This window comes from Uranotaenia lowii, chromosome 1 (genome assembly GCF_029784155.1).
Source record: "Uranotaenia lowii strain MFRU-FL chromosome 1, ASM2978415v1, whole genome shotgun sequence".
Lineage (NCBI taxonomy): Eukaryota > Metazoa > Arthropoda > Insecta > Diptera > Culicidae > Uranotaenia > Uranotaenia lowii.
In genome coordinates this window covers 117,578,226-117,603,225 of record NC_073691.1, presented here as the reverse complement: position 1 = coordinate 117,603,225, position 25,000 = coordinate 117,578,226, and the positions used below count along the sequence as shown (strand labels likewise).

Here is a 25,000-nt window from a genome sequence, read left to right as displayed (position 1 = left end):
GAATTTCCTGCAATTTGTTTTACAGGAAGATTACCAAAACTGTTTCGCATTGAGAATCAATTCCATAGTAAAAATTCTGTAGATTAATTTTTAAAAAATATACCAGGTTTTTTCATTACAAAATGGCAACCTAAACTCAAATTCTATTTTTGAAATTGAACTATCAACCCCAAACTATAAGTATGCAATCTCTGGCGATTTGATAATGAATCTGAATCTGGATTTTGAATATTATTTTTAAATCTTAATTTTGAACCTGAACTTAGAATATGAATTTTACATCTATTTCTGAATTTCAATCGATTTCAGAATTCAGAATCCAAATCATCATTTAAATTACTAGCCAAGAAATGAAATTTGTTTCAGACTTTCAACCATGATTTTATAATATTAATTCTGACGTTTTAATCTATTGATCTCACTCAGAGTTTTCAACTCTGGATTGCCATTTGGAAGCTTTATAATGTTTGAATTCTGCATGAGAACAAATTTTCAATTTTTTTTATTCAAGACTTTCAAGAATTGAATTTAACACTTTGATGCATAGTTTTGTTATAAAATAACACTAATCAAAATTCAAATATCTCGGAAACGCTTGAAAAGTTGTATCGACTAAAATAATTCTAGAAATTAAAAAAAGCCCATGTTATTTTTATCACGCAATTTCAAAATATGTATGAATTATCGATCAAAATATGCGGAAAAATTGGAATAATAAATTTATGTATTTAAAAACAATCTTTGAAAAACTTTTTTTTTCTAAATCAATAACAAACACCTTCCTGCACCAAGTTAACAAGGTTTGAACGATATTTGCAAAATCGTATTGAAATGAATTAAGATTTTGTAAAATTATTTTTCAACTATGATGGGACATAACTTTCATAATACTCAAAATAACGACTTCAAACTTTTTCTGTTGTGTTATTCCAATTCAAATATTATTATTTCACTGAATCAATAATTGCTATTTTTATATTAAAAAGCATTGAAGGGTTAAGAACTTCAAATCAATATCAAACAAAAACTCAGGATGGGTTCAGCTTTTTTTTATATTTGGAAAATTATGAACACAATATTGAAAATACAAATGAGTATCGAAAATCATGAATTTGGATGAAATATAGAATCAAATTTGAAGGATTTCAAACAAGTTTCTATTTTCTATTTTCTAATGATGATTCGAACCTAAAATCAAGAATCCCCAACTGGATACAGAATCCGAAATATAAAAACAGAAATACAATCAAAACTTTCACAAGCTGGAAACAAAATGAAATGAGTTTATCCTGATTTAAAATTTAATATTCAAGAACGAATTTCTATCACCAAGCAAGAAAATTTCGAAAAACTGAAGCAGAATTCTGAACCTGGCATTAGTTTTCGATGTTTTGGAATTATCTCTGAGTTAAGATTGTTACTCTTGAATAACCTTACTCAACGATCAAAATATGATTAAGAATTTCAAATTTTGAGTGAAGAGTAGAATACCTCGCTTGCTTTTCTGGACCCTCATGGGGGGGGGGGGTTTAACCCCAATCCCCCCCACCCCCCCGTTCCTACGGCCATGGTACTATGTATCGCTTTGGGGGTGTTTAGCTCGAGAATTATGCAAAAAGGGCGGTGAGTAAAATTTTTTTTGAAAATCACTGCTCTAACAAAACAAATTTAATAAATGGATTCAATGGTAATACGATGCATTTTCCTGATAGTAATATGTTCTTCTTCCAATCTGGTTTTTTCACGAGATTTCTCTCCCCTGAGCTAAAAAAAAAACAAAAAAAAACGTTTATCATTTTTTATCAGTTAGCATTATTTCGCAAGTAAGGTTAACCACGTTTGTACGTAAATGTGGGAAGGCAGTTGCGAGCATAGGACGATCTACATTTGCTTCTGGTCATTCACTTAAAATAAAATAAGAACCATAACAGTAGTTTTTGTGACCAAAATTAACCGAATGCAGCAGTTCAACATTTTTTAACAAAGATCAGCGTTTCAGTAGATATTAATAAACTTCTTCGCTCATTCTTCTGAAACATACTACACTGATAAAGCTTCCATTCATCATTCGTTTCAATCGAATTTGGAGATATTGTTTCAAGCGAACCCATCTGAATTGGCTTAACGAAATCAAGACGATCTGCGTCGCTATAGCGCTGCCACAACAGTTGCTAAGTATTCTGTGTTCTTATTCCTCTACCTATCGACATTTCCTACACCGACACACTGTTCTATTGATGCTTGTAAAGTAGTTGCTTGCACGTCTATGTGTTTCATCTATCACCTTATTCAGACCATAAGAGACCATCTGCCATAAAAACGTTGACTCCTGACTTTGGCGGTATATCAGGCGGCCAGGGAGGATACGCCACCAATTTCGGCAGTGGACTAAGTGGCGGTGCCGAGAGTCAAGTCATAGCGGCCGTATTCAAAACGTTGGTTAGCCGATTCGTCGAAGCGCTTAAAGATCTCAAGGGCCAAGAAAATATTGCGCTGTACTGTGATGTTCGTCAGTTGGTCACTTACGTCAAGGGGGCCCATGGAGGACCATTCCGGCGTGTCGCTCTCAGTGGTATCCTGGCGGTCACTCCACGACCCCACAAACAAGCTCCAAACATGCAAACCACCCGAGTGATAAGGTGCGTTAGATATGAAGTTGACATTTTGGCATATTCCACAACAATACTTCCCTTTTTTTAGACATATACCACCCAATGAGATACAAACAATTCAACAGGACGAAAAGGCCCAACGGAAGCTACTGTTCAAGAAGAAAAGCACGTCTTCCACGTGTGCCGTAAGTAACAAATGGTTGTTGTTTTGGTGTTGGATGTTTAACCAATAACTTGCATAAATACGCAGTTCGTACCGCTGTTATTGCAGAGCTTGTTGGAAACGGAAGGATTGGAAGAGCACTGTCGAGTGAGTCAAAGCCCTTTGGGTAACATGCGGCGCAAGGGAGCACCTGTAAGGCCAACTTTGACACCTCGGCAAAGTGAGCGGGCACTGTTGTCCGATTCTACGTCCAGTTCCGAGCGGAACTCTGTAGGGCGACTCAGTGGTATCGTGCGCTGGTTCAGGGGATCAAAAGATCGCGAGTCCATCGATCTTGAGTCTGGAATCATGGGTAGCTCCGAAATTGCTTCAAACATGAGAAAAGGTTCAATGACATTTCATGCGAGAGCCAGAGCAACCGAGGGTATTGGACGTTCTATCCAACGTGCCAGAAGACGTGTCGAAAGACGTTTGGGTCGACTTGGCATTGGTAAAGGTAAAAAGAAAGTTGGAGGATCCGAAGATGTTTCAGGAAGCTGTAAGTGTTGTTATGGTTACATGTACATAGAGGAATTGGTTGATGTTCAATTATAATGCTTACAGATTTTAGTCGACGCAGCTCGTATGATATGGCTGAAGGACCACGTGAGTCTGAAGTTGTAGTCCTCAAGGAACGCCGATTGATCCCAACAGATCCGGTACGAGACGGAATGGCTAGATTTTCGTTTTTGCTGGAAACGTGCGCTCCGGGCTCCATTCCCGACCCTCCGTTAATAGCTGCTTTGCTGGATCTTCCACAGGCTCCAATAGTTGCAAGAGCTGCGTTGCTCATAGAATGTGCTCATTTTGTACACCTCTGTAATAGGGGTCAATGGCCAAGCTGGATGAAACAGAACATACCGTCATTCCGACCCTCTGGTCCCGCCATGGGTAATCGAACATCGATGGCAGCTGGCGCTCGAAGAATTCACATCCTACAACGAGCAGCCGGAAAAATGTTTCACCAGGTGAGGAGTTTAACACTTTTAGTCAAATATGATATTATATTAATTTGTTTGTTCTTAAAGTGGGGAGAAGCCTTAGGATTCCGGTTAGATGACATGATAGCTAATGAGAAGAAATCTTACGATCAAGTTTCATCGAGCATGTCAGATCAGGAGAAGCAAAAACAACTATTGCAACAGGATGAAGAAGAAGATTTCTTAGACGAAAGTAATGTGGTTTAAAGATGAAGAAAAAAAAACATATTACATATTTTAAATTTCAGTGAGCGTAAATCCTCATGGTAACGATTGTCCGCCGGCTTTGAAATTAGTTGCTTGCATTCTCCTGTTGGAAATCACTGGTTTTCTGCGAGAAACATACCAAACATTACCAAAAACTTCCAGATTGTCCACCAAAGAGAAGCAGGGACCTTGGGATAAGGTTTGCCGGTAATTATATGGATGTTTGTTAAACATGACCTATTTACATGTTGATGATAGTTTAAATCAATTCACTAGCGAGACGAACCGCCGATGGTCCATGGCCCTTAGTTCGATGGGCCATTCCCAGACATCTGCTCAAAGTTTACAATCGATCGCAGGTCAAACGGAAAGAAAAATTTCGTTTGTCTTGCAAGAACCGGACAACGAGTCGGAAGGTAGCAGTAACACGACCCTGACAATTCAAGGAGAAGAAATAATTCCACGTAAGTACATTGTTTTACACCGCCCTAAATATTACCACATTTAAACACGTGACAAACATATGATTCCGCACCGTTTAATGTTTATACGTCTGTAAAGCGCATGAACCAAAGTAATTGTGAACCTCCATCTTTCCTTCAGACGGTCATAAGCCATAACCCTCTTGTACTTTTCTGTATGTTTCCCCGTCTCCAACAAAAGAAGCCCCTAAGCGTTCCATCACCACTACGCGAAACTTCCTTTTGCGGCGCGGAACATCCACCACCCCCGCTGGTGGTTCCTTCAAACGACGATCTTTGAAACTAAGGCGTGGAGCCAAGGATGTCAAGGATGTAAATGATGATTGTAATGCCCTAATGTATACAGGTCCTAAAGCTGTCGATATTAATCATTAATGTTTTGATTGTTCAGATCCTGTCCGCCGTACTGATTCGATACAGTCTAGACGCAAAGTTTCATCGCTATCCGATCGAAGCGACAATTCCGAACCAGGGCAGGTTAGCGGCGGTGAAGAGTCCCCCGGAATTTTAAGGTATTCATTACACAACTAAAACAGCAATGCCAATCCTAATCGAACCTAACAATAGTCCTCCCGCCGACAGTGACGACCAACCACCGGAATCCCCCTGTGATTCAAATGATTCAGACGAGACGGCCAAAAATCTACCATGGCTTCGTTCCGTAACGGCGTTTCTAAACTCGTTCAATTTCTACTGTGACCATCAAAACTACTGTCACCCGTATTGCTACCGACGCCACATGCGAGCGGCAACTCGCCTCATTAAGGCAGTCAGGAAGGTGAGAATAAATTTTTTTGAAATTCCTAAGTTATACCTGTGGTTGTCAGACAATTAGGTGCCATTCAGATACCCATGGACAGAAAATGAGATCACTTACAATCTTTTTTACTGGTTTAATCATTCTTAATTTAATGATTAATGGCATTTCGGTGAAGTATACATTCTAACAGGAAGAATATCAAATGAAAGTAATGAAAATTATAAACGGATAGATTAAGTTAGGAAGCGTGAAAGGTTTTGAAATAAGCCAAGAGCGTGTTTTTGAGAAAATTTCTTGCCGTACATACTATTTTTCCCGCATCATATCATTGTCTAGAAGAAGCAAAGTCGATAGGCTGACTTTGCATTGATCTATACAATGATACGTAGACGGATCGAAGCACGTGTTTTTCGTACCCCGATCGGGTAATTCTTATGTTCGACCGAATTTTCACCATTCTCCCTTACACGCTTGCAAGCAATATCAGTACGCAGCCATACAGCTTGCATGCAATGTAATATCGTATCTCAGTATCGAAGATTGGGAGAACGCGAGCTTGGTAACAGCTTTGTTTAAATATAGCTTTAACTCACCCCCTTTCATCAGCCTCTTTAGCTCAGTGGTAGAGCGCTGGTCTCGTAAACCAGCGGTCGTGAGTTCAATCCTCACAGGAGGCACTTTTTTTACATATATCGTTATGTACTATATCATCATTGATTTTATTTTTACAGGTTTACGGAGAAGAATTCGGATTGTTACCGATGGCTTTCACTCACGTGACAGATTCCGCTAAGAACAGCGCCCGTCGTGATCGAACCAAACAAGGGCGCAAGGTTTCGGATCAGAGCTCTTCGCAAACATCTCCTTCACGCAGAAAGGACAGCATCTGCAAGCGAGACAGGTTCGTGTGAGATTTTTTTGTATTGATTGAAATTGTTACTTAGATTTTTCGCGGTCTTACAGAATAAATCAGGACGATTCCGAGCCTAATACTTCACAGTATTCCCAGCGTATCGATGATACGAAAAAGACGCAAGAAACACCACTGGTATTGAAGTACATTAAAAACCACGTGCGCGATTTGTTCCACGTGCCCCTGGCCACATTGACAAAAGGAGCATCGGTGTTAACGGAAGAGCAGTTTGTTGATGTGATTCCGGTAGCGTGGGAGTTGCTGCTTGAAACCAACCAAGAGGTGTCCGCGGCTTCGGCTGCACTTTTCATACTGGCTTCGGTCAAGGCTCCCACGACGGCTTCGGAGTTGATGCAGAAGGCATTGAAGCACAAAAATCCAAACGTGCGAATTGAGGCCATGCTGCGCTACCAGGTTCTGTGGAAGAATCGCTTCCAGGTCTGGCCCCGGATGGAGGAGGGCGCTCATTTGAGTTTCAAGATTCCACCTCCCGGCATAGAGTTCACGTTGCCATCGCCGAAAATTGGAATCGAAAGCTTACCGGTGGTCGATCCTCCCTGGAGTCCCCGTCAGCAGAACAAGGACATGGAAGTGACACTCAATCAGGAGAGACACGTAATTATACTCACTGTTTTAAATCATTTCAAACCACCATTCGAATCATAATTGAAAATTAGGCATCAGAATTCAGTTCTAATAATTAATTTATAAAATCAGAATTATTAGTATTAGGTAATCACAATCAGGAATCTGGAATAATATTGCAGATGAAATTCAGAATCGGAAACCTTCTTATTTCCATGTTTTATTTTCTTTTCTAATTTAAACAGCGCTCCCTGGTGACGGCAACAAAAACGCGCAAAAAGCAACAGACGGAAGCCATCCGCCACGCCATCCAGCAACAGGAAGATAAACAACGTTCCGAACGGCAAAGTTTCCTAATCACGACCATTCCGGTGACGCAGCAAGCCGCCTATGAGCCAGGTCTCGATCATGGCCCTGGCGAGGATCACATCGAGGAGGAAGAGGATGGTGCCCGATCGGCAATTCACATGCATGCCGCCCATTCCGTTTTCCCCTCGTGTTTGTGTTCCTCGGTAATGCAGATCGTGGCCTGCCTGGACGATGCCGCAGTCAATGCCGACGGATGTGCCGTGTACGAAACGGCTTATCAGGTAATCTGGCTGTGCCTGGTGGAAGATTCCGCTCTGTTTTTGCGCTACGTCCTCGAGCGACTAACCCGGGACCATCAGGATCAGATGTTTAAACTGTTGCGCCACTTGATCCGTTTCGTGCCCCGGCTACCCCAACAGGCAGCTTTTGCTCTCTACAACTACATCATCGGCTATGTCATGTTCTACGTGCGCTCGACACATGAATGCAGCCAGCAGGTACGTGTGCCGGTGGTAGCACGAGATAGGGCAGTGAAAGCAATCAATGATGAATAATAGTGAATGTATTGCCCTTCTCGACATCGTCGGTTCAAATCTCGACGTTTATAATTCTCCCATTTTATTCACATTAATGATGATACGCTATTGTTAATCGATCATCATTATCATCAAATGGGTATAATAGAGACGCGGTAGTATAAGGGTGAGAAAGATTATTCCTAGTTTTCCACAGAATATCATTCTCAATTTACTTCCGCACAAAAAATCTCAACTTTTTTGTTGTTACCGTGTGAAATTCAGATCTGAGAGATTCAGACTGTCTTGGACCTTTTTTCGGAAAACCGGAGAGCGACTTTTCATACGGATTAATTTTTCTTTCTTCTGTCACTATACCATCGGATCAAACATATCCAGCAAATAACGTTTTTCAATGTTTGAAACATAACTTGGAAAAATGAATTCCAAATCAAAAATAAAATTTAAAGAAACGAATCTAAAAACAACCATCTTAAAAAATACTTACAATCTTACACATACATTTTTTTTTTAAATCGATTGAAAGTTTTAGTCATCACTTTGTTGTCTACCGAACTAGAAACTCAAAATTTTACTATCCGGTGTTAGGATACAATTTTTCACTCGTTTTTTTCGAAACAAATGTTTCTTTCTGGTTTGTCAAAAACTTTTATGAATGCCTAGAATATTCAGTATTTATAAACCAGATTTCTTTGCGGCTCTTGGTGTGTTAAGAATGAGATGCCTTTTAATCATTCAAATGGTCAATACATATATCGTTTGTAGCGATTTGTGATTTATTTTATATGGCAACTCTAAATTATTGTATGTACCGTGCCTGCACCAATGACCGCGCATTTAGGCTATGATTTTTTTTTTTTTTTTTTTTAATTTTTTTATTGGCTTTACCTCTATAACATAACCGGCCAAGTGTTAATTACTCTTCTACTTACATGTCTATTTTACATTCAATTACAAAATTAGCTATCGTTTTATATAATTCAATGTCTTTCTTTTTTAGTATCAAATGAATATCGGGTGGAATTCCTTTTTTCATTAAAATTCGCCAAATAGGTCTACGAAGATTTTCAAATCTGCTGCATGCGAAGATAATGTGATCTGCGATGGATTCGCCACAACTGCACGTCGCGTCCAATAGGATACCATTTCTAGTCAGATGAGCAGGGAGCCGTGAATGATTTGATATTAATTTGGAAAGGATTACAATTTGTCTGCGGTTGAGATCCAAGCTACTAAACCATGGTTGGAGCGAAACGTTAGAGATGATGCTGTGACAGAAACGTCCTTTAGTTCCTGCATTCCACTTTGCTTGCCATTTGTGCACTGTTGTACGCCGAATCGGAAACTGGATGTCGAATGATGTTAAAATATAATCTGCTGTACCACCATTGATGCACGCACTTTTCGCCTCTTGATCTGCCAACTCGTTCATTGGAATACCTCTGTGAGACGGAACCCATATCAGATGGATCTCGTGCCCCATTCTTTGTCCTTCAAGAATGGAAGCTTTTATATCGTACCAAGCAACGGGATATTTTTGATTGATGTTGATTTTTTGAAGGCTCGTGAGACAACTCAAACTATCGGTTAGAATAATATACTGAGCAACAGGAAGGCTTACGATCATTTTCGCAGCATGCCTGATTGCTAGAAGCTCTGCCATATAAACTGATGCTTTACTGTCGAGTTTGATCCCTTCTGCAGGCGCTCCAAAACTATTTACCACAGCATAACCTGTGCCGTGTATATCTTTCGACCCGTCAGTTGCCAAGATTTTCGCGTTGGCATACACTTCCAAGAGATAGTTTGAAACCAAATCAGCTGCCGATGAGTTCTGGTGTTCTGAACATAACCGTTTAACAGTGAGATCAATGGATATTATTGTTCTTACAACTTCACGGTTGACCATGTAGCATGGGAGATTATTTAGAGGCTGTTCAAGTGGAATAAATTCGTTAAGCATTCTTATGGCGCGGTGTATTCCCGTAGCCACTAAGCCACCTTCCAAGATCGGTCTGGAGTATTGACCATGCCAAGAAGAAAGTGACGCTCTTTTATTTACAAAACGCATGACAGCAAGTTCTCTTCTTTGTTGCAGCGGAATAATACCAGCCATCACTTCGAGTGAACCTGTGTGGGTGGTTTTTGTGGAGCCCAAACAGATTCGAATTCCTGCCCATTGTAGTCTATCCAAAACGATGGCTTCTTTTTGTGTTAACTCCGTCATAAATATGGAACCGTATTCCAATATTGATCTCACACATGACTTGAAAATAGCTAACATTGCTGCTGGATGTGCTCCCCATGACTGGCCCGATATGCTTCGTAGAAAGTTAAGATACGGAGCCGTACGTTTTTGTACCTCTCTAATATGACACGACCACGACAGATTTCGTGTGAGGTACATGCCGAGTAACCTCAGGGATCTGACGTATTCCAAAGTGCAACCGCCGATATTTATTTCTGGGGGATTATCGCATTGTTGTGTCGAGATCAGAAGGCACTTACATTTCGTGGGCGAAAGTTCTAACCCAAGGTCGAAAATATTTTCCACAACTATATCCACTGCCCTTTGGAGAGATTCGCAACTATGCTCCAGCGAGGTTCCTCTTACAGCAATTGTTGTGTCATCGGCGTAATTTACGGTTATCACATCAGGAGGGACACTGTTGATCAATCCACTGATCACAACATTAAAGCATAACGGACTTAGTGGAGATCCCTGAGGAAGGCCTTTCCACGTTGTCCTAGATATTGAATCTAATCCATTTGAAATGCACAAATTCCTTTCTTCAAAAAGATGGAAGATACTTCTTACTAGGCATTCAGGGACTGTTAATGAGCGTAATTCGCGGACCAGAACATTAATTTCCACGTTGTCGTAGGCGGCTTTGATATCGAGGCTACATATCACCACATGCTCTCTTCTTTTCAAAGCTAAAGAAGCTTCATTAATCAGGGGAAACAACGCATCCATTGTTCCTCGTCCTTTCCTAAAACCGTTGATAGCTGAAGGGAATAAGTTGTTGTTTTCGATGAAATGTTCTAGTCGATCTTTGATTATGAGTTCATACACTTTGCGAAAACATGAAGCTAACGCGATTGGGCGAACAGCAGAAGGAGAAATCGGATCATGACCACTTTTAGGAATCGGTACAATTTTAAAGGTTTTCCAGCTTTCCGGAATTCTTCCTGAAGCAAAAATTTGGCAATAGATTTTTCGCAACTGACTAAGCGCCGCCCATGGGAGATGATTTATGACGGAATATGGAACACCATCCAAACCAGGAGCCGAATCTTTACCGATTTTTAAAACTGCTTGAATATCCGATACTGAGAATGGTAAACCAGTTTGAGGGCAACACGAACATTGTAGAAAAGCCGGGGGTGGATTTTTGGCAGATGAGGGAGCCAACTTGTCCAAAACATCGTTGGCCAAATTGTCCGAAATTCTAAGGTTTTTTGATGGCTCTCCGCGCCCTTTGAATCTTCTAGCCATCCTCCATAAGGTTGTGAGGGACGTAGAACTATCACAACTATCACAAAAATGTTGCCAACTTTTCCTCTTCTTCTCGCGTACCAAATTTCTGAACCTTCGTTCTGTATTAGCGTACCCTTCGTAAGCTTCGGTTGACAGCTCTCGTTTCCAAGCGCGGAAAGCAACTCTGGTGGCTTTCTTCGCTTCTGTTAGCTCTTCGTCCCAATAGGGTTGCGGTATTCGGCGAGTGTGGTTCGAGTTTACTGATGGACAGGATCTGCGCAGTGCTTGCCAAATCAGCTCAAAGAAGACATCAAAGCTATCCGGTTCTCCATTTTCGACGAATGATTCCTCGAGGCTTCCGGTAAAACGTTCCCAGTCGATTTTCCGAACATTGATTCCAGAGTAGAATTTCATCGCGCATGTAGTACTCGAATGAAAAACTATCGGAAAATGATCGCTTCCATTTGGTGAATCCAAAACCTCCCAGTCGAAGCACAAACTAAGGCTCGAAGAAACCAGCGTGATATCAATTGCGCCCCACGACCGGTTTACATCAAACCTAGTTGGCTGACCATTGTTGAGAATGACGAGATGAGATGTTTCGATGGCTTGATGAAGACGGTCTCCACGTGTGTTTCCATGATCGCTTCCCCATAGGTGATGTTTTGCGTTAAAGTCTCCTCCAATGATGCACGGTTTCGGAACGGTTGATAAAAAATTATCAAACTGAGTCTGCGATATGTTGGCTTGCGGGTGTATGTACACAGATACAATAGTGATCAACCCGGAGATGTATTTGATCTGGCAGGCAACGGCTTGAATATCCGCTGACAGTGCAATAGGAAATGCTACGGGATTCAGTTCTGAACGAATCGCGATGGCTACGCCCATCGAGTTTCGTCTGTGATCTTTACGAAAAATGGTGTGCTGCGGTAGACTAAAGTTTGTGTGATTGTCGAGATGTGTTTCACTCAAAAGCGAAATATTGATATTGTGTGTATTTATGAGCTGGATTAAAGATGAGCGTTTACTATTTATCCCTCTACAATTCCATTGTAGACATTGCAGAGGAACGGTGGCTGTTAAAGTGCTCGGTGTGATGTTTTTCATAATCTGAGATTAGCAAAATATCCTTTCATTTTATCACTTACAACATCCGAAATTCTCTCCAAAACCATTTGTTGAATTTTTTGTCGAGTTTCAACATCTTCCTCAGGAACTTCCAGAGCCTCTGCAACGATATCGATGACCTCAGTAGATTCAATCGTCGATCGGATCGAATCGCAAACCCCGTCAGAAATGTTAACTTCAAGTTGGGGAAGCTCATCGTCCGAATCGACATTATGACGACGTTTGCTGGAAGGATTAGACCCATTCTTGTCAACATTACTTGTTTGGCAAGCAACTGCCACGGTGGATTTTGTTGTTGGTTGGGAGATGATAGTTAGTGAGTTTGATGATTCATTTGAAGTTGTTCCACAAAACCAATCGACACGTCCTTGTGAAAAAGTGTCGCGCCGTTCTTTATCGGTTTTCTTTTTTTGAATTATTTTCGGACAAAGCTTGTGATCATTGGCCCGATGGGAGCCCAAACAGTTAACGCACTGGGGCTCACTATTTTCACATGCATGATCTTCGCCGCCCACTTGCTCCAAGCATTGGTTACAGCGTTTAGCACTCTTGCATCCTTTTTTATCATGTCCCAAGCGCCAGCAGTTACCACACTGGCGGACAGGATAAATGTACTGCTTAACAGAATAAAGCACTCTATTCAACTCGATGTGAGTAGGTAAACTCTGCCCAGCGAAAGTAAAAATCACCGTAAACAGGGCTTCCTCTTTATCATCAGCTAATTTTCTAAGCACACGACGAGCATGAACTATCTCCGGGTTATCAACTTGATTCGACTTGCGTTTATCGTACGCATTAGCAAACTTCAATTCTTCATCACAAATATCCGGCTCAATATAGGCTACCCCAAGGCACTCCACCAGCCGTTGGGGGATAAAAAAACGCACTTCATTTGAGGTACCGATGCCTGCTATTTCATTAGCAGCATCCCTCGATCGCATCAAAATTTTCATTTTGGTTTTAGAAACCGGCATAGCACGTATAAAATCGTCACCAAATTTCTTCACCAGACTTTTAGCAATCTTCGCAGCAGATATATTTCCGACATTTGTTTCAGCCATAACGAGATATGGCCCAGCATAATTTTCGTGATATTTCCGCACTCGAACTTCATTTTTCGATGACCTTGGTGTATCGTTGTGGGTCATTGCACCGCTCGACAATAGCGTGTGGAAGGAGAGAAGAAAAATAAATTAGATTTCGATTCAGCTCACACACACGATGTGCAACGTACCGTAGTTCAAACGAGACTGATTTAGGCTATGATGAATGTTCTTTGTGCCGTACAAAAATCTTTAATTTTTTTTGTGCTATTCTGGAAAGAAAAGCACTGACACATAGTAAAACTTACGTACTTTAGGGGAAAAATTGAAAAGCGAGAGATATTTTATCGCAACGTCACAAAAAAAGCGAATTTGTAAAAAGTGTTAGTGTACCAATGGCCGCACGCAAATGTTGCTTGTTCCAATCACTGCTCGCTCACAAATGTACCAATGGTCGCGCACTTCTTTTTTAAGGTTTGAACAGTAAATGAGGCTTCCAAACAGTTTAAAATGTTGTTTACATAAATAGTTCTCAGGCTCAGTGCGAATATTCTCAGGTAAGGATTTCCAAGATTCACACATCAAACACCGATTTGTCTCCATTGTTTGTGAAACTAGTCTGATGCTAAATTAATATAAGGCGCCATTATTACAAAACATTATATTGCCGGAAGATATTTTGGGACAACGTTTTCGTTCCCAATTTCGATAAATTGTCACACATTCGGCGAGCTGTCTGAAAATCCATGAGGATATTGACCAACTAAACCTAAACAGATCCGAATTGCTATCTTACCTTAAAATTTCCAACACTTTTTTTCTCGAGGGATTTTAAGCATCCCATTATGGCTTATTCAATTTTCATTAGATAATCGTTTCTTCTGATATTGTTTCTAAAAATCGTGTTTTTCTGTCTTTAACCCAATATATGAAGGAAAATATCGATTGGGAAGCCTGCCTGATAATTTTATGTTACCTTTGTTAAGTTCTCGGAGAACTTCTCTATGTTAAACTGTTGATAAATACTAGAAGGCAGAAGGCTTTTCGTGCGCTGCGATTCAAGCATTCCAAGTGTACCAATGGCCGCCTACAAAAAAATTGTCATTACTTCCACGGCAGAACCTACAAACTGTTCACTTTTCTTCACAAATTATTCATTATAAAGGTGCTCGAACTCATCACAAAAACTGAATTACTTAGCTTAGCTAACTCGCTAAGGCCAACAAAAAAATGGTATCCAGCAGAAACGAAATTCTTAAATCGATTTTTGACAAAAAAAAATCGAGATAACACCAGATTTTGACGTTTAATGCGTCACTTGGCGTCAACATTGAAATTTCTATTTTCCCGATTTCCTTTGGTGATTTTAGAAGGTAAAAAACTAAAACTTAGAGCGCTTTAAGGAACCCTTAAATCATGTTCGATGGAGCTGAAATTTCGCAAAGGTCAGTTTTATGGGCCAATCTACAAAATGTATATGGTCGGTTTTCGAAGCTCGATCGTGAAATATTTCCCAAATATCTATTTGCCACCCTAATGTAGGTAGGAACAAAAAACCCACACTGCGTGTTTCAGGATACCTTTGTCCAGACCAAAATTTTTACCCTTTTTGACAACGTTACGCGTTTAGCAAAAATAATTGTGGGTACACATTATAGAAATTATTTCGGATAATTTTAACTATAAAAAATTAAATATAACTTAAGTGCATATGTATAACACTTGTTTTCTTGCCATTTTTTTTTTTTACAAATCCAGAAAATTGTTTGCAAATCGCAACTGATTGTATACCGTTTGGCATAAAGTCACTTGTCATAAAAGTCGTTCGGCATAAAGTTGTTTGGCATAATGGCCGTATAGCATAACAGTCGTTTGACATAAAGTAAAAGGTGATGTATTTAATTTTGGCGTGTGGCATGCGGACCGGGCAGGGAATTGTCCCTAGCTTTGGGTAAACCCAGAAACACGGGGCCTCCGCAGGGCTTTGAATTAACCTAGAAACTCGTTGTAAATATATGTAGTAACTATTCAACAGTTTTTCCTGAAGATGTTTAATTTTTTTTTCTTCGACGCTGGTAACATCAAATTTTATTTACATTACATGTTGTTATTTAACAAATTATAAAATAAAAAGTGTGAAAACTTGTACGCTGTTGAGCTTTACAAAATATTGTCCTTATCAATTTTCATGTCATCCAGAAGGAGACATGCTACCAGAAAGAAAAGGAAGAGCTTTACAAACAGTTCTAGCGAGCTTCACAACAGATTTTAAGATTCGGTCAAACTAAATAGTAAGTCTCTGTACGCTCTTGTCGTCAGTATACTCATAAATTTGATGAGAAAGTCAAAAAATAAAAGAAAAATACTTCGACGTATAACATGAATGAACACCCAAATGTAAACTTAACGGTAACTGTTCTTCCCAGCTCGTTGGCTCAGCATTGTCTATTTTGTGGATGGTAGTTCACAGCGTGCACGGTATCATGTTTAAAGATCTGAAGCAAATTCTACGAAAGGAACAATGCGATGCATCCATTCTGCTTACCGCAAATGTGCCGTCGGCCAAAAAGATTGTTGTTCATGGACCAGAAGGTATAACCATCGTTAAACGATACCATATTGAAAATGAGTTCTATTTCAACTTTTCTTTCGGATAATTACAGACGAAGGGGGCATTCCTTCTCAATTCCCGGTTCAAGAAGATACGCAGTTTACCCAGTTACTGACGGAGTCGTTGGACTTCTTCGGAATCGACGAGAAGAAGTTCCACCAATACGTGCTGGTGGATTATAAATCTCAACAGATTCTGAACCCCAACTGGTATGTAAGGGATTTATATTTTTTCAAGCGGTCCCAATATCCTCAACTTCGCTTGGTGGAGATGAAACCGGAAGAAGCGTTCAACGCTTTGCAAAGGCAGGAGTTGTACAAAAAGTTTGTTGAAATAGGAAAAGTGCACCTCACTTGGGCTATTCTTAAGAACGTCGATATGGTAGTTCAGAGGGTTGTATTCTTACACGAAGAGTTGATGAAACTACCGTCATTCCCGCGGAAAGCTCTGGAAGTCGACCTCGATCTACATCAGGGCGGAGAACTGGGCAAAGAATTGCTTGGACTGGATGTACTTCACAAATTTATGTGGGTTCGGCTGATAGCGAGAATGTTCGAAGCAATGGCTGGGAATTTCGCATACTCGGCAGATATTCAGTTATTTTTAAATGTGCTCTCTGGAGCTGCCCTTCTTCACTCCGAAGATTCGTGCATCATGCGCTACGTCACTGCTACCTTTATCAACGCGGCATTTAATTTCAAGAATATCTTTTCAACCAACGGATATTTTATGATCATGCCGACCTTACTTCAGGTGTATTCCTTACACCAGACCAACAAACTAGTGACAACTACCATCGAGTACGCAGTCAAACAGTTCTACCTCTTGAATAGGAAACCCTTTATTCTGCAAATGTTTGGCTCTGTGTCGGCCATTCTGGATACCGATGAAGATGGAGCCTACGGTGAGGCTCACAAGGTGCAGTCGAGTTGCCTTTTCAATTTGCTGCTAAGTTTGGAGACACCATCTCCGGATCCACTGAATATTGCTGAGCTGGTTAAAGAATCAAAGCCGCTAAAAGCGATCGATTTTTGCTATCACGACGAAGATGAAATGGTCACGGTACTAGATTGTATAACCCTGTGTGTTATGGTCGTTTCCTATTCAGCTGAAAGCACCCGTGGGTACCAGATGTTGGTAAGAGCATGCACGAATAGTGTTCCAAAATCATAACGGTTGAGATTCTTGTTTTACAGATAATTCTCGAAGCGATTTTACCATGTTACATTCAGCAAATACAGCTACCTAGCTATATACCGTTGGAAGGAAAATGTGAACGTGACATCATCCTACAGCTGGCTGTTGCCATCAGAACCATGGTTCACAATTGCGAAGGCCTATCCAAGTAAGTAAATAACAACAGGTATCTGTTGCTCGAGGGATATGCCAATAACAAATCTGGTAAGTTGACATAAATTTACTCGTTTTTCAGGAGCTACAATGGGCCATTTCGAAACAGTCCGGAGCACAAGGGCTCTAGCCAGAGAAATTGTTCCCGCGGCCCTCCCTGTTCACCGGGTCTGGATTTCGAGGAGGAATCCCACTCAAAATACGTCAGCGATATAAGTCGAACCAAAATTTTGAACGAATCCGTGGAAGACTCGGAAACCATCCGAGCGGAGTATCGTAGGCCACGTGATGTGCTACTTTCAGTCGTAGGAGAGTTTATTACCCGATCAACAACACGACTGAACGAACTATCTCGCAAGCAAGGTGCTGAAAACAAGTCCGTCGAGCTGTTCGATGTCAAATGTCACGTTCGACTGGCAGAAATCGCACATTCGTTGCTTAAAGTATCACCTTATGATCCAGAATCGATGGCTTGTCGAGGATTACAGAGATACATGCAATGCATATTCCCCCGGGCTGAATGGGCCGATGATCATGGAATGAAACCCACGCTAGTAACCATCCTGAGACGTTTAGATAAAGTTTTTCTTAAGATTTCCAAGAAAACTTCTATCCGGGTAAGTTTAGCCGTTTTTTGTAGATTGTATTTTTCGATAGTACCTATCAATTATAATTATATTTTTAAGCGTAACACTGATTGGGAAGCTGCCGCCGGCTTGCTAAAGGGCGTATATGAATCTATAATCAGATATCCCCACGTACTTCATTGGCGCGAAATGAAATCACTTCTGACAACGGTACAGAACCTAATTGTAAATGAACCTAGCAACTTCCCAGAGGGTGTTTCAAGTGCCGGGGCTGCTTTGATGTCAAAAAGTCCACCGCCATTTTTCTGCTCGCAAGTCGTGCGACTTGTAGCATTGCAAGTGGTTAGCCCGGCCGATTCCTTATCGTTTGGATTGGAACAAATTTGTGGCGGAAGTGCAGAGTTCCCTACGCAGGAAAAAGCGGAACGTTTTCTAATGCATCTTCTGATGCCGCTCTGTTTGAAAGTGTGCAGTGGCCGGAATATTTTGGATATAGGAGAATTAAAACAATCGGACATTTCGTTCCTAGTGACAGCTGTTTTAAATGCTATGAGTCCGGTAGCTGGACGCACGGCTCAATCGGGAATGCAGAGTAACAGAACTGTCGGAGATATTCGAGCTGGTTCGTTGACTTTTACGGGTAGTCGTGATGCTAAACGACCAGCTAAGATATCAAATTCACTCTACCAGGCGACATTCTTAGCCCTGAGAGTTTTATGCATTTGTTTCGAATCACGATTGTCCAACGATTGGCCGAGGATTGTACGGGTGATGCGAGATTTAGGACGCAGGAATGAGGCTGCTCCGGAGCTGTGGAGTTTTCTGGAATTCGTGGTTACCCAGAGAACCCCACTTTACATAGTTTTGATGCCATTCATTTTACATAAGGTAATTTGTGAGAAAATGTTGCTTAAATAAAGCTAAGTGAATAAACAAGTTTTTTTTTCCAGATTTCACAACCACCTATTGGTGATCATGAGAGGCATATGCAATTTTTGATTCGGGAACGAATGCGAGGAATGCCGCCGCCTGGTGGTGTCAAATCGAGGGGAGCCATTCTACTAGAACTGGCACGAGAGATCCGGGATCTTCGGGAAGAGTTGGAAGAAAAGCGCTACGGTATGCTGAACTTTTATTTAAAGATTTAAGGTTGAATGAAGATATGTGATTCTACCATCAACGCTTTTTTTTAGATCGCGACCCTCCACCACCAGAAGCTCCTCGAAGGGAAGTTTCAAATGTCCCTCTGCCACAGGAACCTCCGAAACATCAACAAAGGCCGTCACTGATTTCGATGTTCACTGGTGGTCCTCAAGTGCCCAGTTTCTCTTCCTTCCAGCAGGACTCACGCAGTGGCACGGGAGTTTGCACACCTAGCGATACACTATCACAACACACGCTTCATGCACCACGGGGAGAATCGCTATCCAGTTCAACTACTACTACTAACAAAGAAATTTTAATGGCCGACAATCAGAGCAGCGATGGGATAACGCTAACACCGGGTATTGTACCCGAGGGTTGCCTTATCCGGCAAGGCCCCTTATCGGCTATTTTAGCAGAAAGCGGTGGTATGCCGCATCTTACACACTCGATTTCCATGCAGCCTTCATGTAAGATTCAACCGCCAAAGCTAAGGTTTGTTTCCTCTGTTGAGTTCAAGACATCATCTGGCGAAACGTCGACAACGCCACTCTCGCCGGACAGCCTAGCAGATGATAGTTCAGGTGAGAATCAGAAGCACCGACTCCAACGATCCCGAGCGCAGAGCAGAAAAACTTTCCGATGTCGCCGAGGGGCCTCAACGAGACCAAACAATCACGGTGGATCAGAAGCGATTCAATCCCCGTCAATCGCTTCGGTCACTCTTCCACCGCTTAATATTAGCAGCGGCGGGGGAGGATCGATCGGTGGCGGAGTGCTCCCCGGAGAACCTCATGAGCTGATCAACAAGAATATCGTCGCCATTGGGGACCTTTCCTGGGATTCGGTGTCTCAAACGTCATCCACTTCGGGATACCGCGATAACAACAGTTTGCAGACGGGATTACTCTCACCAGACGGCTCACTAACGGGGGCCGCTCTGGGAGGAAGATCCTCTTCGCAGCATTCACTGTTGATGCTTTTTGAAACGCAGGACGAAGATACGTTAATTTAGAAAAACAAAATATGCGCTTTCGAAAAAGATACTTGTCCCCGCGGGGTTCCAACAGTTTTTAAACCGTTTTAAAGCAAATGATTTTTAAATAAATAAATGTAAAACAACATTAGGTTAGCTGTTATCATCAAAGTGTGGAACCAGCAACGGACTGGGTTAGGCGTGTTTAGGAACGGATTGAAATTGTAAACACAAATTTATCATGTTTAACTGTTAGTGTCGTTGAAGCTTTCAATGTGAAAGAACCTATAAGTGATGTTTAAGTTAACACAACAAGAATGCATTTTAACAACCAATACACAAAAATATTTTAAGAAAAATGCAATGCATTTGAAATGAATAAAGGCATTTTAAAACAACATACTAACAGTATGTTAGCGCACAAAATATGTAAGAATGAAACTAATCAGTATTCACAACACTATTATAAACCCCGCAAATTGAGTGTTGCCAAAAAACGAAAAATATTTGAACCATCGATAAGACAAAATACAAAATACTTAAGTCCAATTTATGAACCGACAAAATCAAATAGGAATCTTGAAAAGAAATCCCACGTGACAATGAGTAACGGCGACATCTCTTTATTAAAGCTGCGGAAACAATATTTTAGTGTAGGTACATTTGTATACTTTGGTCACTACTCACTCAAACTATTTTATTTATTAATGTTTTGAGACGATAGTATTTATTGATTCATAAAGATGCTCTATATAGAATCAAATTGTAGAAACCAACGGTATTTATAAACATTTGTGATGCATTGTACCCACATTATATTACAGTTAACTGTTGTTACAGCGTGTTAGGATTGTTGTGAGCCCATGTTTTAGGTCCCAGTTTTTTATACCACCACGAACTGCAAATACATGAGTCTAGGGATGGATATTTATATAGGTTTTGAAACTATCCTAATTTTTTGTTGGTAGGAAAAACGATATTTATACATCTATTTGAACACAATGACTTTAAGTAAGCTAGGAAACAAAACAAAAACGAAACATGATGTTAGCCATTATGCGAAGAAAAATGTAACTACCCATACAAAAAAAGTGCACGGAAACACCGTTATGCAAACTAATAAAATTGAACGTTAACAATGCCAAATGTAGGAAAATAAAATCATGGATTTAGTCTAAGATGATGTATTAAACAGTGTTAACCAGTAACATAAACACAAGGTATGTTGCCAAAATAAACAAAGCATCGAAAAAATAGTCACTACTAGCTTAGAATATTTGGTAATGAAAGTAAGTTCAGAAAAAGTTAATTGCCTGATTACTGTGGAAGTGAAGTCCATCCTTTTTTTACAATCAGAAGTAAAGTATTGTGCATTAAATTTTCTGATTTGAAAATTTTTATTTAAGACCTGGAACTCCAATCCAATGACGAACCGATAAAGTAGAGTTCCAAAAATAGAAAATGAGTGTTGGCTGCGTCCTGAATAACTATTCAATACGCGATGGAAAAGCATTTTCAAAGTTTGCTTTTTTAAGCCTGGTTTAGGGGGTCGGGAAGTCGTCTATGGCCGGACAACATAGATTTTTCGAAAACACAATATCCTAATAATGTTTTAACACCATGAAAACAAAGTAAATAGTAGCCTGATGCCTGATATGGTGTTAGAAATATGGTAATTCAATCTGAAAAGGTAAACCAATGATAGGCATCTTAAGCTTTTGCCTAGTAGTACGGACGGAGAGGATTGCCTGAACTTTGCATTTGTATTGTGGTCAGTTTTTGCGGCTTGTAAAATTTGAACTGCACATGAACGACATCGTTGATTGGTTATCTTTCGACTACAGAAGATATGAGATAACAAAAGGGAAATTCAAACGAAATATTAGGAAAATAAAAAAATGCGATTTGTCTATGACCGGACAAGAAAATATTCAAAATTATAGATGATTTCAACTTGAAACTTTCAATTTTTCATCTCTATAGCACCCTCAAATGGTTAGCAGAAGATAAGGATTTAATAACGAAACTATTTTGGTCCTCTGAGAAACTTTAGATTTTGCTGTCCGGTCATAGAGAATTTTTCTCTAGTTTTTTCGAAACAAATGTTCCATTCTGGGTTGTCAAAAAAACTTTGATGACTGGCTTCATAGAACGTTCAGTATTGAAAAACACATACTCACAAGATCTGCGCCAGTAATTTCAGTCATTTTGCTACGTTTTTGTGCCATTTGTGACAACTTTGCTGGAGTAGTTCGTAGTGTCCGGCCATTGGCAACACTTTTGGAAATGAGCGAAAACTAACATGAAATGATTTCTCTTACCACATGAATATGTAGTAAATTATTTTTTTTCTAATATAGTTTAGTGATCATAATATTGATACTCTTCATATCAGTAGAGGAACCAATATTTACAAAAATCTATTTTTGAAGTTATTGCTTAAAAACCTTAAGTGTCCGGTAGTAGACAACTTCCCCCTACACTTTTCGTGAAAATCAACGTGAAAAAATCTTATTTTGTCAATATCTCAAAAAACGCGACACTAGTTCAGTGTGTGAAAATCAATCTGGCATTTGTTTTTTAAAACCTTCAAGAACTGCTTTTGTTCCAATCCTCCCGATTTTCACCGCGGAATTTTCATTATGACGGGGAAATGGAATAAACACAGTTCGATGAGGTGGTCTTAAACAATAAGACCAGTTGGATTTTCATATTTCAACCATTTCCCATCGCTTCCACCATTTTGTAAAGTATGATTTTTCACGAGAAGTGTAAATGGGCCCAAGAAGAACGCAAGGATTATTTTCCAATAAGATATTTATAAGATCGTAAAACCGTGAGATTGTCAGTGAAAAATAAGTTTCGAGTTCCTTGGCATTTTCGAATTGTAATTTTATTTCAAATCACAAAGATCATAATCAAATGTTATTTGATTACATAATCAGCAGTATTTCCCTTAGAACTAAAACTAAAAATATTAAAGGAAAATAAATTATGAAACCTTTAAAAAAAACTCAAGGTTATAGTAGCAGTTAACCTTGAAATGAAATTGAATGATATTCCAGGTGAAAAAAATGTTTTAAATTATATGAACACAACAGCAAAACTTTATCGCAAGCGGCACAATAATCCCTTTTAGAAAAAAAAATCGTAATAATAGTCTGATCTAAATGTGATAGAAAGCAAACATAAAACCCAGCAAAACATAATTAAAATTGTTGATGTTAATTATACGTTAGATGAATATGGTCGACAACGTAAATCTTAAAAGAACAGTACTGAAGAAAACGATACACGCAAATATATAACCGTTCCCAAAAAAAAACTTGCTTAACGGCAACATGCTTCCCCATATTTCAATGAATGATCAAAGTTGTAGCTGAAAGATATGGCATAAATGTTTGTGGTTGTACGATGATATTTCCATTTTCTGATGACAATCTTCGTGTAAGCTAATAAATATCAATTTTATGGGATGTCACGGGAACAAAATAAGGCTTTCGTTTTTGTCCGTTCAATTCGCACCAAAATATCCAGATATGTTCAAAACTGTATTCAAAATTCATTATTTCTACTCTTAGAATGCTCACCTGTTTTTTTTTTCGGATGCTGACTACGCAGTGCTAGTACTCGATGAGGTCGAGATCATTCCCATGAGCGGACTGATTTTATTCAAACTTTTGGCCCGGAACTCTTTTATCTTCTTACGCCATTCGAGCCATTTGCTGACATCCGGATTGTCGGGATTACCTCTATCTTCTAGCTGTTGGTAGTAGGCTTCGCGAAGAATTTTAAATGCTTGCTGATTGCGGTAGGGCAGCTGCGTAACAGGATCGAAGTATCGGGCCGGTAGTCTCGTGATGGCACAAATCTGACTCCGGTGTTCACGTTTAGGAATCTTGGGAAAGTACGCGCCAAACAAAGTTTCGTCGATGTCGTTCTCAAAAGTGATGAAAGTTCTCTCACATCGACCACCCCGAACGTCTGTTTTAGAGCCCCTTTTGCTCTTTTTTGTTGGCAGTTTTTCACGGGGTCTGTAGAAAATATAACAAAATGTAAATAATTTCCTACAACAACTGGAATATTAAATTAGAAACTAACGTTTTCTCTTTGTCCTCCCCTTCCTCAGCCTCCATTTTGAATGGCGAAGACATTGATTCAGACGATGTATTAATAGCACTACTGCTCTTAGCGGGTTGGAATTCTTCTGCCAGTGGCATGGTCAATGATTGATATCGTATAATAGGACCCACGAAAACTCGCTTCGTTGGACGATGCTTTTTTTTCTCAAGCTCCATTCGTCGAAATTTTTCTACAATAACCAGTTGTGATTTGGAAGATTAATGAATTCATTTCAAAAGTTCATAATGAAGAAAAAAATTATGGTATTGCTAGTATTTGAAAGAATTTTTAGATTTATCAAGACTTCTTACAAAAAGAAAAAAAGTGTCCAATAAAAGAGAATAACGCATATAGATATACTTAACTTACCCAAAGATTTGAGATTTTGTTTCTCGGTGATTTCCGCTTCCTCCAGCAGTTCTTCCTGGGTGGGAATGTACTCCTCCACTTTAACAATCTTGGGTTTGCGTTTATCGGCTTCAATCCGTTGTTTAAGACGGTTTTGTGTGGCAGCAGTTTTGGCTGCAGTGGACTTCCGAAATGACTTTCGTCCGGAATCGAGTACCGTGTACGAAGCTAGACTACCCCTATCGCGTTTCTTGGGAGATTTTTGACGAGGTTCCGCCTTGGGTTTTGCCGTTTTGGCGGTGATTTTAGGCTTTCTGGTTACCGGTTCCTTATAAGCTTTAGTGACCAATTTCTTCCGCCTCTTCGGTGCTTGTTCCTCCTGGTCGGAAACTGGCTCGTCATTTTCGTCGATACTAAAGTCGGAATCCACTACATCTTCCTCATCGTCGTTTTTTTGACTAATTACATAAAACCAAAAAAATCAATGTGAACATTATAAATATTTTTCAACACCCAGTTCTTACATGTAATCTCGATCATCAGCAGTTTCACTAAATCCTCCGTAAGAAGTTTTGTAAAAATCGTCCTCTTCCTCTTCATCTAATAATTTTGATATACGATT

The 25,000-nt window shown here is 40.0% G+C and overlaps 2 protein-coding genes and 1 non-coding gene across 3 annotated transcripts in view; 2 read left to right on the top strand and 1 right to left on the bottom strand.

Moving 5' to 3' along the window:
* Positions 1-23,320, top strand: part of LOC129737858 (protein unc-80 homolog) — a 43,995-nt gene extending 20,675 nt beyond the window's left edge. Inside the window, exons 5-24 of the mRNA XM_055729022.1 lie at positions 2,253-2,639; positions 2,701-2,797; positions 2,863-3,313; positions 3,379-3,782; positions 3,843-3,987; positions 4,043-4,208; positions 4,278-4,465; positions 4,665-4,808; positions 4,875-4,995; positions 5,066-5,261; positions 5,975-6,144; positions 6,207-6,771; positions 6,987-7,547; positions 15,668-15,833; positions 15,905-16,989; positions 17,049-17,197; positions 17,285-17,819; positions 17,889-18,677; positions 18,740-18,908; positions 18,983-23,320. Coding sequence (XP_055584997.1) covers positions 2,253-2,639; positions 2,701-2,797; positions 2,863-3,313; positions 3,379-3,782; positions 3,843-3,987; positions 4,043-4,208; positions 4,278-4,465; positions 4,665-4,808; positions 4,875-4,995; positions 5,066-5,261; positions 5,975-6,144; positions 6,207-6,771; positions 6,987-7,547; positions 15,668-15,833; positions 15,905-16,989; positions 17,049-17,197; positions 17,285-17,819; positions 17,889-18,677; positions 18,740-18,908; positions 18,983-19,947 — 7,453 coding nt within the window. The 3' untranslated portion in view covers positions 19,948-23,320. The remainder of the gene's footprint in view (positions 1-2,252; positions 2,640-2,700; positions 2,798-2,862; positions 3,314-3,378; positions 3,783-3,842; positions 3,988-4,042; positions 4,209-4,277; positions 4,466-4,664; positions 4,809-4,874; positions 4,996-5,065; positions 5,262-5,974; positions 6,145-6,206; positions 6,772-6,986; positions 7,548-15,667; positions 15,834-15,904; positions 16,990-17,048; positions 17,198-17,284; positions 17,820-17,888; positions 18,678-18,739; positions 18,909-18,982) is intronic.
* Positions 5,849-5,920, top strand: Trnat-cgu (transfer RNA threonine (anticodon CGU)). Its single transcript has one exon. It is a non-coding gene; the product is annotated as a tRNA-Thr (tRNA).
* Positions 23,321-23,446: 126 nt separating the features above from the next.
* On the bottom strand, positions 23,447-24,994 carry LOC129739320 (vacuolar protein sorting-associated protein 72 homolog; the record flags this gene model as incomplete). The annotated part of the gene is made up of 4 exons (XM_055730731.1): positions 23,447-23,942; positions 24,010-24,220; positions 24,400-24,836; positions 24,903-24,994. Coding segments are annotated over 4 exons (1,161 nt in total), but the record flags the coding sequence as incomplete, so codon positions are not given.
* Positions 24,995-25,000: the final 6 nt, after the last annotated feature.